The sequence below is a fragment of the Eubalaena glacialis genome, chromosome 1 (assembly GCF_028564815.1).
Source record: "Eubalaena glacialis isolate mEubGla1 chromosome 1, mEubGla1.1.hap2.+ XY, whole genome shotgun sequence".
NCBI lineage: Eukaryota > Metazoa > Chordata > Mammalia > Artiodactyla > Balaenidae > Eubalaena > Eubalaena glacialis.
The window spans coordinates 24,164,576-24,178,807 of NC_083716.1; the positions used below are offsets into that span (position 1 = coordinate 24,164,576).

The 14,232-nt window shown below is 39.9% G+C and overlaps 1 protein-coding gene and 1 long non-coding RNA gene across 2 annotated transcripts in view; one reads left to right on the forward strand and one right to left on the reverse strand.

Annotated features, from left to right (window-relative positions):
- The window catches only part of LOC133093606 (uncharacterized), a 145,905-nt gene that overhangs the window by 56,388 nt on the left and 75,285 nt on the right, over nucleotides 1–14,232 (reverse strand). The gene's annotated exons all lie outside the window — the stretch shown is intronic.
- On the forward strand, nucleotides 13,843–14,184 carry LOC133093598 (cytochrome b-c1 complex subunit 8-like). The gene has a single exon (XM_061193526.1). The coding sequence runs from the start codon at nucleotides 13,843–13,845 to the stop codon at nucleotides 14,149–14,151; it is 309 nt and encodes a 102-aa protein (XP_061049509.1). The 3' UTR covers nucleotides 14,152–14,184.

Consider the following 14,232-nt stretch of genomic DNA (forward strand, 5'->3'; position numbering starts at 1 on the left):
GTTTTGGGTTTCTCAATGAAAAGTGAAAGACATGAACTTCTAATTTTCTTTAAGAAATAAACATGCTTGAAATAAATAATGCCAAGAGTTTGTTAAACTTTTCTTTCTCTCATTGTTTTTATCCCTGCCTCTCCTGTACTTCTCTCTCTCTCTCAATCCCTCTCTCATTCTTCTAGATCAAGATATTGGCTTTCTTTACAGAATAAACAAACTGAAATCCTCATATTCTGACATCTTTCCTTGATATTCCACAGATAAAAACAGTCTGTATATCATGGAGCTGAGCTACCTCAAGGTAAGCAAGAAGAAAAGGCACGACTTACAAGATAATAGATCTCTGTCACTGATTTCTGCCCAGGAATCACACAGTTCACGGAAAGTACCATGTGAGCTAAGGCTGCACAGATAAGGCTAATCTTCAGATGACATTCTCAGAGTGAAAACTAAGACCCCTAAGGCAAACCAGCATCCTCAGCACCCATGGTCTAAATAAAGTCTTCCTATAGACTTTTGACTCTCTGGTCCAGATTCTGACCTTGTTACTTAATTTATACTTAGCTCTTCTTGGGGTATCCATATGCTAGGTTCCTCAACCTTCCTCCCATTGATTATGTCAACTGATTCCTTTCTTCTCACCATATTCTTTGGTCAAGACTGGGCTCAATGTTCACCCCCTTCAAGCAATGATCTCCAATCCATTCCATCCTATAAAAAAAAAACTTCTCCAGTCAAATATATTTTGAGATTTTATATGTAAAGCCACATCTTTCTATGTACAGCTATTTGTCTACTGTTCTGCCTTCTAGTTCTAGTTCATTCATTCCACAGCCGTTAAACTAAACACTTGCATATGCATACAAGCTCTGTGTTGATTACAGACACATGTAAATGATACGTGCTCCCAGATCTCAAGGAATTCTGAATAAACTGACAATGTCTATCCAGCAGGAGAAGTTCTAGCTGGAGATATTTAGAGGATGCTATGAGGACACAGAAGAGATGCATGGGTTTCAGACTGGGGAGGCAAGAGGGGCTTTCCTGGAGGATATGGGACCTCAGCTAAGTTTGTGAGCAACATGAAGAATTACCTGCTTGGGAGATATGGTGGGACTTCCCAGAAGACTTGAAACAGTCTGAGGTATTAAAGACATTTTAAGCAGGTTAGTATGGTTGTGCAGAAAATGCATGCAATCAGTGGTGGGAAACAGGCCAGAGAAAATCTCAAATAGAAGGTCTCAAATTTTGATATACATCAAAATCACCTAGGGAATTTACAAAGGAAGAGATTTCTGGCCAGATCCAGGAAACCTGATTCAGTGAGGCCCAGTAATCTACACGTTTAATAAACTCTTTTTACAAAGCATGAAGAGCAAATGCTAAGCAAAGACATTTGAAAGGGACCTTGAAAGATCCAGGGAGCCACTGAAGGGTCTTAAGTAGAAGAAGGACAAGGTCCACTTGTTGAGAAGGAGTTGCCTGTTTGGGGGCTGTTTAGAAGGCAGTTTCAGTAATACACTTATTACAGTTATACACACAAGGATTATATTATATTGTTTTCTTTTAATTCCCCCAGAGCAGTGTTTCTAAAATACATCATACCATGATGATCTGGCATATTGAAAAGTAAAAATTCCTGGGCTTCCTTCGTTACATACTAGATCAGAATCCCTGGAGTGGGACCCAGTAATCTATAGTTTAACAAGTTTCTCAAGTGAGTCTTATGTGCCACAAATAGCAAAGTATCTCCAGAGCATCTCAGAGTAAACTGGGTCTGTACCTTTCGGACCAAACCTTTGGGTTGCCACGATGGGTTCTAATCTGAATGCATTCCAGCATCTCAAACACAGAATTCATAATATGCGGCATCAGCCCTAAAGCAATATTTTGTCAGAACAGGAGTTTCTGGTATTTCCAAGAAGCACTTCCTATCTCCACAGCAGTTAAAAAACAAAACAAAAGGTCCTCATGCAAGCTTTTTAGGCTCACACTGAAGGAACGGCAGCTTCTAAAAGTCACGTGGAAATAACCACGTATTAAGATGTATCTTTGAAAAAAAGCTGCCAATACTTCTGCGAAGCTTAAGGAGCTCTTCCTTAAAAGAAATCAGGTAATTCGTTCTGAATTAAAGTTAAGCACTTGGCTTAGTTCTCTTTCATTTTTCTTCTTGTAAATCACCAACTAAATTAATTAAGCTGGTGTTTAAAGCTGGCAGCCAACCTGACACAGGAAGCCATGTGGCAAGCTGGGCGTCAGTGGTGAAATTAGAACAAAAGTTAGAATCAGCTGCTCGGGAGGAGCCGGCCTGCTTTTCTTCTGCCCCCTCCTCCGCCCCTCAACATACACAGGACTAACTGCCAAGACCTTCCTTGTTGGATGCTTCATCCCTGAGTCCCACAGCTGACTTTTTTTTTCTGTTCTATAAAACTTATGACAAATGCATGAGCAATAAAAAGGAAGCTTGGCCATTTTCCACTCAGAAGCCTAACAGCATGAACAGCTGCAGCTAATCTCATCATCCAAAACCAGATTAAGGCAGGGCCTCCAGGCCAATGACCGCAGAGAGGCCTGCCCGCATCAGAAGGAGAGGTGGTCCTGAGCTGCCATTAACATCAGCTATGATGGCTAATTTCATGTGTCAACTTCTCCTGGACTAAGGGATGCCCAGGGAGGTGGTAAAACATTTTTTCTGGGTGTGTCTGAGAGGGTGTTTCAGGAAGAGATTAGCATACAGATCAGTAGACTGAGAAAAGAAGATCCATATCACCAGCATCCATCAATGAATTGGATGGTGGGCATCATCCAATTCATTGAGGGGCTGAAGAGAATAACAAGGCAGAGGAAGGACACATTTGCTCTTGTTGCTTGGACTGGGACATCCATCTTTTTTCGGCCCTCAGACTTTGGCACTCCTCGTTCTTGGACCTTCAGGTTTGGACTGGGACTTATACTACCAGCTCTCCTGGTCTCAGGTCTTTGGACTTGGACTGAATTATACTACTGTTTTTTTCTGATTCTCCAGTTCACACACGACAGATTGTGGGACTTCTTGGCCTCTATAATCAAGTGAGCCAATTCTTACAATAAATCTCATATATTTCTATGTATCGATATATCCTACTGGTTCCGTTTCTCTGAAAAACCCTGACTTACACACCAGGCACTAAAGCAAAAATGCAAATGTTAATTTCTCTTCCTTCCTACCTCCTCTCTTCCTCCCCATCTTCTTTCTTTCTTTCCTTCCTTCCTCTCACCCTCTTTTTTTACAGTCCTGTCCTTCCTTCCTTTGCCCCTTTCTTCCACTTCACTTAAATATTAATTGAGCACCTACCACAGGCTCGGCCCTGATCAATCAGTGGTGAACAATATAGGCAAATTCCCTATCCCCTTAGGGAGCTTGCATTCTAGTGGAGCAAACAGATCACACGCAATTAGAACAATTAATAAAGAAAATAAATATTGGGACACATCCTCTGCCACAGAGGATAAGACAGGGGCATTAGATAGGGTGGAGAGGGTGAGGAGTACTTTGGAATTTAGACATGCGGCCTCAGAGGGAGCCAAGAAAGCTGGAGAAAGTGTTCCTGGAAGAAAGGCTCCTGGGATGGTGCTCCAAGAATTTGAGTGGAACTTATTTGTCTCTTGGAGACCACCATCTCTATTCTTTGTCATTCCTTTCAATAAGAAATCACATGTTCTAAGAGTTCTAAGTCGAAATTTCACAGAGCTCTGTAAAGGAATCTCTGAAATGAAGAGGTTGCTTTCAAAGTGACTCATTTATCCTCTTTTCTTGTAAGTTTAAGACACGAGTAGCTTGAGTGCACAAGGATCAAGGCACCTAACAAAGAACGCCAGTGGAAAAGCACCCAGCGGGAGCAAAGATGTTCCCTTACCTTAATTAACCATCGTTCTAAGTTCGACATTCAGCACACTTCCTCCTAGAGTCGGCTACCGAAAAGAGGAAGGCATCTGCAGTAATTATATAGGCTCAGTTGTTTGAGTCCCTGAAATTTGTTTGACCTGAAGATTAAGGCAATTTAAAGCAAAATTTGTTTTGGTTCTGGAGCTTGGGCATTGTGGGGGGGGGGCCCAATGCTAAATTGTGGCAACTTTGAAATACCAGCTGGGCCCTGGCGGGGCAGAGACGGGGACAAGCCTGGGCCGCTCTGATGTGTGCCTGTCTCCACAGTGCGAGGTGATGTGATTTGACATCAATTAGCTGGTGTGCAAGAAAGTCATCCCTTTCCCCAGTTAGCGGTAACCATAGAGTATCATGCACCTCTTCAAACATGACAAGCAGCACGCAAGGCATTGCCTTTGTTGATGCTCATCAGGAATGACAGTCCGTGAGTTACGGAGAGGTGCTGAAGAAGCAGAAAATGTGATTGGCCACAAACAGCATTGGGGAGGATAAAACCTCCTGACGTTTGGACCAGGTGAAATAACCAGGCAAACTCTAAGTGTATTATGGCCCCAAAGCATGAACTCAGAAGGTGTCTAAACATCCTGGACATCTCAGGGCACTCGTTGGTCCAGGAAGAGGTAAGAAGCTTCCCAGAAGAATCCCCAGGCTGAACTCTGTCCAGTAGAAAAGACTGACATGTTAGCTAACTTCCAGAGAACATGGAAGTTTGTAACCTTCCACTGTTTTTAAAAACTGAGAGCATTCTCCCAGACAAGCAAGAAACAGACAAAAACTTAAGTGTGACTTTGATGGCCATCATTTCACAATTTATAACTGTGTTTACTTATTTTAAAAATGACGATCCTCAGTGCATAAAAGGACGAACAGGCATATAAAAAACGCTATTTCATCACACCTCTCACTGCCAGAACTGGTCTAAAACTCTCCTGCTTGATGCTTTTTGACAGCTTAGGAATTATTGGTGACTCCCATTTCTTATAAAAATCCCAAAAGTTCTCAACCCAGAATTTTATTCAATTCATACCTCCCTATGCAAACTTCTTTTTATGAAATCATGCTTTATATTTCCACGGGTCCTCTTTTTTCCATGATCAAAAGACAGACAGAGACAAAGACAAAGAAAGATCCACAGGAAATACTTTAAGGTACAAAAGCCAAGTATAGAAAGGTATATACCATACAATTCTGTTATTTTTTTTTCTAAACTACATGTTTATATACTCATTCAATTAAAGGAATGGCCAGAAAAACTATAAGGCCTAATTAAAAGGAAAGTTTCCTTTTTTACCTTTTCTTCTTTTGTATACTTCAAAATTTGGGATTTTTTTTTACAATTAGCATATGTGTGCGTGTATTCATGGCATAAACTTATATAGATGTATATATCATTAACATGGAACATTAAAGTGTGGTAATGGTATCTCACAGTTCCATAAGATTCCATCAAAATCCCAGAGAACACAGGGGGAAAAAAAGTGATTTACAAATCTAACCCAAACCAGTTTGTTGGTTTAAAATGATATAGATTAGTCAATGACACATCTTCTTCAGTTTCTTCAATATTTATAGGAAAATGTCAATCACTTCTTCCAACTAGGCTGAGAAATGAGATGTTTAACTGGAGTCAGACTGCAGCTGTGCCCAAACCCTAAATTCAAACTCAAAATCTCAGTTGATAGAAACAATATTTATGACCAATTGCCTGGAGGAAGTGCAAATCTGTCACCTCCTTCAATCAGCGTTTCCTAAGTGTGTCTTTTGGGACATAAATCCACAAGATGTCCAGTGAAGAAAGAATTCTTTGGTCAACCAAGTTCGGCAAATATTATGTATATTCCCTCCCATTGATTCAGAATACACAAGGGTGTACAAAAATATCTGAGAATTTGTGAAGTAGAGAAAAACGCCTCAATTTATTAACCTAGAATTTTCCCAATCTATTTGGTAAGGAACCATTTTTACGCAAAACCCAATGTAGTATACTCAGGGAAATGTTTCTCCAGTTATTCCCATATATACTCCTAGGTTATACCTCCAAAACTTCTTACCCAATCCTGTTGTGTTGCCCAGCCTCCTGCTACTTTATAGAACTGCAGTTACTGAACCGAAATCCTTTTCAACACTATCACTTTATATCAATGCACTTTGAATCATGTTATTTTGATTAGTGAAAATTATTGTGAAAAAATTTGCTTACGTTAAAAATAAACTCACTAAGTTTTAGCTACTATTATGAACAAGCATAATGCTGAATTCCTTTCATGGACTATCCAACATCATCCTCAAAACAATCCTATGAGGCTAGCGCTGTTGTTACAAATTAGTGATGAGGAGAAGAGCCTGAAGGGGTTGGAAGAGTCTGGCCCAAGATAACACAGTGAGGAAATGTCAGAGGTTGGTTTCAAACCCAAGCAGCTTGGCTCCTGGGCTCACATTTGTAACCATCCCATGAACTCGATGTCTAAAATAACCCATGATGGATAATTCTTAGTGTTTCTTTACCAGAAATAACTTGACTCCTAAACACTTTTGTTTTTGTTTTAATACTTTATTCACTATGTTGTATGAAATGGTTTTGTTTTCCTCTTCCCATTGGTGCCCAAACAGCTCCAGACCAAAGCCTGGCTCAGCAGATGTGAAGAAGGCATGCATGTGGTAGACCAACCTTATAGTGGCTCCATCTGACATTTTTACTTATTTTCCTTTTGACTCATTTTGCCTTATTTTCGTCTCATCAGTTTTAATTTTTTTGTATTGGTATGCTGTGCATATGTTATACAAATATAAGGTAGCGTGGTAAAAACATATTGCACCTCTGGCACTTCCTATACATTCCCTATCTGCCACAGACCTTTTTTCTCCAGCTGCATCATCGTAAAATATCATGATGAAAATAAGCCAGAATTGAGTTCCAGTCATAAACGTACCTTCTTTACTAGAGAGCTCTAAACCTAGCTGGCTATTAGCATACAGTGCATTGCACCGGAGAAGATTTGTCAGGAGCCCAGTTTGTCATCGACAGATAAGTAAAAGGTAGTTAATGTAAACTGCATTTCCAAAATTCATTCCACTTAGCATGGCTCAGGAAGGACCTTGAGACGGCAATCTAGAGACTGCTATGAGAGTGAGTAATGTGATGGCCACTTTCCATTTACGTGAGCATTTCTCTCCAGAGAGCACTTTGCAGTTGTCCTATTTACTCCTCCTTGTTACACTTGTCTGCTTGTTCAGGTGTGCTATGAGAGTGTGAAAACTTGAGCAACCAGTAGTAGCAGCCCCCCAGAGCTTAAACTGTGCTGAGAGATCTGGTTCATAACAAGCTCGTGCAAGTACCTCTTGCCCTGTGTGGGAAAGGTGTCTATTTCAAAGATGGCTGACCATGTGAGAAGCTGATCTGATTCATCTGGGTGGCTGTATCCCAGCAACCGCATGGCCCATCAGTTTCAGTTATGGGGATGACTGAACCTAAGCTCAGACTTTGGGTTCAACTATTTAACCAGTTGTTTTGAAACAACAACAAAATCGATTTTTTTAAAGACTTGAAACAACAATAAAACTTCACTATAGAAAATGTTTAAAATATGGATATACAAAAAGAAAAAAATACATAGCACCAAAATTGTTCACTGGGCCATGGGAATGTGAATTATTTCCATACTTGGATACACACACACACACACACAAACTCACTCTACATATGCATGTGTGTATGTATATATGTGTAGTTTCACAAATCAAGCCCACCAGTAAGGATTCCAAACTTCCATTTAACTACCTGGTAGACTGTATTACTACTTACCATGATCTTGTTCCTCTTTTTGCAGGAAGATTTTACTTTCCTGACACCTTGAATTCAGGTTTGACTGTGTCACTTGCTTCAGCCAATAAAATACAAGGAAACAGATGTGAGATACACCCTGTGTAGAAATGTTAAGGGCTGGTGCATGAAAATAAACATGGCTTTTTTTCCCCAAAAGAATTAGGGTGGCATGTACTTTAAAGAACAGTGGAAACTATAGAAAATTTTAAAAAGGAAATATATATGAATTTCTACCAGTAAACTATGCTAGACTGACTTTGTTGGTATAGATTCATCCTTTTCTCTATACAGAAGTTTTACCTAGTTGTAGTCACACTGCTTTTGTAATTTTACATCACTCTCCCACTTATCATAACCTAATAAGCATTTTTTTTAAACATCTTTATTGGAGCCTAATAAGCATTTTTTCACACTATTATACTTTTTTCATAGCCAACATTTTTAGTGGCTGCATAAATTCCTTTGATTGGTGATACTGTCATTTGTTAACCACTTCTCTATCTTGTACCTTCTAAATTTGCGTAGCTTTCTTGCTACGCAATAGAGCAGTGTCTCTATTGTTTCACCAATTGACGCCGTTTATCAGGCGTTTTCTTCTCATATATTAGACCGCATTTTCACTTTCTCCCAGCTACTCCTTTTCTCTCATGCCCTTTCTGCCTTCTAACATAGCTTGGAATTCCCTATGACAAGCATTTGATTTGATTTTCCCCTTGTTACAAAGCAATCTGTAATCTAATCTGTCAGGAAAGCTCATGTTTCCATCGCTTACCCCATGAGCTGAAGCCCAGGGAGGCATCAGTGATTGTCAAACACATCATAAGCAGTATAAAGATGAGCCCAGAGGGTGTTAATTCAGAGAGAAGGAGAGAGGGAGAGAGGAAGAGAGACAGAGCAGGAGCAACTCCTCTGGGAAAGAGGGAAAGAGGGAAAGAGTGACGATAAAGGGAAGTGGAAGGGAAGCTTTGGTTTCTAGAAGAAACGTTCTGCCGTGAGAAATGCCTAGGAATAAAATTGATCTCCATGATGGATTATTACACGTTGATTAGAGAGACCAGGAAAATGGCATCAGTTAAACACCACTATCCATTCACTGCATTAATGAGACAGCTTTCAGAATTCACTTGTATAAAGAGGGCTATCAATACCGGAGAAATCCAGAGGTACTGTGGCAGATTAGAACAGGATGAATATTTGCTAAGGGGATGAGGATTTTTCATTCTGTTTCTCATTTTCCTGCACACCACCGTCAAAACTCAGCCATGCCCAGAAGTCTGAGAAATCCAGCCTCATGCTTGTAATACTGCATGATAATTTCATTGTACTAAACGTGGAAAACACTAGTGGGTCATTCACAATGGTCAGCTTTCAAAGCTAACTTGGCATTCTGGTGATACAAGCTCCACAAAGCTCTTGGAGTCAATACTTTTTATTGCTCAAACAGATGTCCAAAGACCACGATGTTTTTGATCGGGAAGTTTTTTTGTTGTTGTTACTGTATTATATTAATAAACAATAGGCATTCGTTTATTGTTACCCAACCAAAGCCCAAATTCTTTAATAGGTTCTTTATAACACTATCTTACTGAGAAACCCCACTGGTCTCATGGTGTATGTTTTTGCTCATGGCAACGAGTAATAAACAAGACTTTTTCAACTACCATTGTGTTCAGGATGGGCTCTAGCTGGAGGGCATTGATACTATGGAGTTCTTTCTAGACTGAGTAGAGACAATTCTCCATGTGAACAAGAGTCACTTTTATTTTACAATAAATAGAGTATGACTTGGATGAGGAGTCCTTCAGCTTGAACACCATGTCCAGTACAATTAAGATACACTTGCTTCGTCCAACGTGATTAAGAAGTTGGGTTCCGGTTCACACAGTCAGGTTTCAAATTCTGGCCCCGCTGCTTACTGTTTTTCTAGTCCCCGAATCTCCCTAAGTTTAGTTGCCTCATCCTAAGGCTTGGATAATATTAGTTCCATCCCCACACGGTTGCCATGACCACTGAAGAGATGATGGCCATAAAGGACCAAGCACAGTGCCTGGCACATTTCAGGTCTCAACAAATCTTCATCATTATTAATATCACCTTTTACCCATAATGAAATCATTTTGCATGAGGAAGTTTAAGTGCATAGAAGAGAGTGTTATTTTAAGGTCTTTAAAAAATGTCCAGCATGTAGTAGACATTCAATGAATATTTTTGAATGAATGGATACAACTTGTTTGGTAATTTTTTTTCCCTGTAGAGTTGAGCATCAGTGAAGTTATTAAAAAGTGAAAACATATTAGGTATACTCCAAATTGCCTTTTGGTGTATTATTAGTTAATGTGAATAACCAAAATTTGGGGATTTATTTTTAACTTCAGGGTTTTTTTGTTTTTTTTTTTAACACGAGGGGCGTATCTGGAGTATTGTCAACCACTGAATTTTTTAGAGTAACGATGTATGATCTAACAAATTTATTTAAAATATATCGCTTTTGCTTAAAATTGGAAAAACATCCATCCTGATGATATGCTACAATCTTTTTTAAAGACGAAACTCCCGATAAGATTTTTCACGGGTCTTACCAGTAAGTGGAATATTTTCACACAAGCCCACCCACTAAAGTATCACTTGTTTCTAAATAAAGGTATCACTTACGCTTTGAAAAGAATATGTCCATCTATCATTCTTTTGAGGTTTGGGGAGGAAGATGCAAAAGCCAGCAAGATCCACCCTGGCAGCCTTGATTTAGAACATATTGAAACAATCAAATTTGACGTTGTTAACAATTTATCTGGCTCAACCTTAATTCTGATGTACTGACAAGTGAAAATCTGGCAGAAACTCAGTGAACAAATTCCCTAATGTTTCAAGTGTTCTGTGACGCTTCCTTCCAAAATCCTTCAACCCAAGCCACACCCTAACTCTATCTTGGAACAATCTCTCACAGGCTTTCAACTTTGTTTTGTTATTGTCACGCAAGAACCAAGACAGGAGTTAAAAGGATTTAAATTGATCTATATGTCTTTGTCTTTGTACATATATATGTTTACTTTTTTTTAATGTCAAAAATATTCCTAGTAAAATCTCAGTGATGGATTTTTTAAATTTTTTGATTTATGCAATATCTTGGTTGAAATGCTGCTTTTGATTAATGCATGAAAAAAAAGTTTCCAGCCAAATTAATCCACAGCAGCAGTTCTCAAACTTTTCTGTATATTAGAATAAACTAGTTCATTTTAGAAGTTTGGAGGCTGAGGCTGCATCCCATTCCAATGAAACCTCTGCGAGTGAAAACCAATCATGCATATTTCTGAAGCCCCCTCCCAAGTTGGTTCTTGTGTGTAGCCAAGTTTGGGATCAGTGATCCAACCTGGTAACTCATAGCATGGTATGTGGTGAACAGCACTGGTACTAGCTGGGAGCTTGTCAGAAATGCCGAGGGCTGGGTCCCTTCCTAGACCTACTGATTCAGAATCTGATCTAGACCACTGCTTCCCAAACTTTAATGTGCCTTCCAGTAACATTGGATCTCTTGTCAAAACGCAGATTTGAATTCAGTTGTTAAGTCATAGGGCCTAAGACTCTGCATTTCTAATAAGCTCTCAGAGGACACCCATGGTTCTGGTCCAAGACTAGTCTTTGAGAAGGATCTAGCTGGCAAAAGATGAGTCATCTTCTTTGGATCACAATCATCACAGCCTCCAATCTAACAAGGATGATAACAGCTACGGCTTTTAGGCAACTACCACATACCAGACAATGGGCTAAGAGCTTCTTTCTTACAAGCTCTATGAGAAAGAACTATGATAAATTATATTTAAAAAATAAATTATGATTCAGAGAGGTATAGTGTGGCTCAAAGCTGCTCAGCTTCCCCTAGATCAAGGGCTCTCAGACTTCAGAGTGATTATGAATCACTCAATGTGCTCAGTACATATGTAAATTATAAAATATTCTGGCTCAGTGTGGTTGAGGTGAGGGGACTCAATAATCTATCATCACCCTCAGAGATGGTCTGAGCCCCTTCCTAAGTTTCAATTGACAACATACAGACAACAGGATAGGACTATAAAGTGATGCTCAGTGAACATGCCAAACTAATCCTAAAGGATTTCTACTTAGCAAAACTTCATAAGTGTTGTACTTAAACTTGCAAGACATATGATTGAAATGAATTTTTCAAGAGATGGGCTTCTTAGGTTTCTAATAAATGAGAGGATACCATCACTGGGCTTACCCCTCTGGGACGTTCACAGTAAGTGTAATACACAGCACGTTTATGAAAACCACATTTAGAGGAGACATATAAACTCATAAAGTAGCTGAACAATAACACAAGGTGGCATATGGTAGATGCCAAATGGGCGACAGAGGCAGTACTCATAATGAAAGTAGCTACCACTTACTGAATAACTATTATGTGGCAGATGTTTTATATAAATTGCCTCATTCTATCACTACAATCAAAGTAAGGTTATCATTAATATTTCTATTTTACAGATAAGGAAAAGGAAGCTCAAGGAGTTATGAAATTTTCCCAAGGACTCACCAATATTAAAAGCCAAACTGGGATTCCAACCACAGCTCTGTGTGACCCCAAATGCAATTCTATTTCTAGAATACCTTATTGCCTCTCCTACACCATCCTACCTCCTCTGTATTCTTGGAGGTCAGTGAAGGAAAACATGCAGCAACAGAGCAAGCTTTGTAAGGAGATTTTTACATGAGCTGTTTTTATAAAGACTGCTGAGAGTTTGATAAGTCGAGAAGGGGCAGGAAGAGAAATCGAACCAGGAAAAGAGATTATCAGGGAGCAGTAACAGGAAACAAGGGGGTGTTGAAGTTTGATAAGAAATGATTTGTTTGGGGAAGAAGTGTGGGGTGAAGTGCATAAGCTAAGAACGTCATAGAGGACCTTAACAATCCTCTCAGGGACATTGGTCTAAGGACAGTGCGGTCTCACAGAAGTTTTCAGGAGAGGGAGAGAAATGATAACCCTAGAGTTTTCATAAAATGTGTAAGACCCCAGTGTACTGAACGGTTTGTAGGCTAAGGAAGGAAGGATTTTGTGAAGGACTCTAATAAGCCTCACTGAAGTTCCAAAGGAATAGTAAAACGAGCAAATTTGTGGATAGGGGCGGGGCAGAAGGGTTCTTTATGGAACCTGGAAACATAAAGCAGTGATGTCTTGACAGTTCCAAATTGTAGAGTTCTAAGGCATTTGGAATTTTCTCCAGGCAGTGGAAAGCCATTATGAAGATCAGTCTAGGAGAGACTGGAAACAGGAAGACCTCTTGGAAAACAATGAAGTTTGGATTTGAGGTGTTGAAAAGAAAGTATAAATAATAGGAACCAAGAATCTATAGGAGATCAGGAAACACAGGGTGACTGGAACATTGGCATTCTGAGGAAATTCAGAATGATGAGAAGGTGGTAACGCCTGGAAGAATGTGAGTTGGTCATCTATTTACCCCTACGTAAAATCTGGACTTTGCGGTTATAGTGTAAAGGAAACAATACCAAGTAGGATGCATTTTCCTTTCAAAAAACCCTTGGTGACAATAATAATAGCTTATGTTTATACACTTTGTTTTTTATTTATATGTTTTATTATTTTATTCAAAAGACTCTTAAATAAATTACCTAATTGAAATCTCACTTATCCATGAAGAAGTTAGGGTAGAAATTATCACCCACATTTTCTATGTCAGGAAAGCAAGGCAGAGAGAGGTTCAGTCATTTACTTGAGGCCACTCAGAGTATAAGTGGCCAAGGCAGAACTGGTCCCGTGGTTGTGTTTCAAGTCCAAGATCAGTCTCCTACAGCAAAGACAGCGAATCCTAGGCAGGAGAAAGCTGGGCTGGTTGGGGATGAGCCCATGGATTTCTGTAGCAATGTGTCATTCCTTCAGTTAGTCCATAAAGCAGAAGACAATTCAATAAAAGTAGGTAATGACTTTGCACTTTGTCATTAGGCTTAAATTACAGAGGTACTTCTCATCAGTTTCCAGGAAAGTGAGAGAGCAAGAGGAATAAAAGTTGGTTAAAGGTGAGGGTTTTTTCTCTCTTTTTTGAAGTGCATGTTATCTGTGTCTAAATGTGGAATGGGAGGCCAGTGGATTCTGCGCCGCAGAGGGAGAGGTGACCTCGGCGCCGCGGCGACCATGGGCCGCGAGTTTGGGCATCTGATGAGGGTGCGGCCTGTGATCACCTACAGCTTGTCGCCCTTCGAGCAGCGCGCCTTCCCGCACTACGTCAGCAAGGGCATGCCCAACATGCTGCACCGCACTCAGGCGTGCATCTTTCGCGTCGTGCCGCCATTTGTAGTGTTTTCTTTTGTCTACACATGGGGAACACAGGAGTTTGAGAAATCCAAGAGGAAGAATCCAGCTGCCTATGAAAATGACAAATGAGCAACTCATCTGGATAATGGTCCCTTGTCTCTGAAAGACTCTTCTCCGGGAGAGGGGTCTACATTGTAGTGTCTCAAAGAC

Bases quoted from the DNA above. Each gene is read 5' to 3' on its own strand.
- LOC133093598 (XM_061193526.1), top strand. From the start codon at position 13,843: ATGGGAGGCCAGTGGATTCTGCGCCGCAGAGGGAGAGGTGACCTCGGC.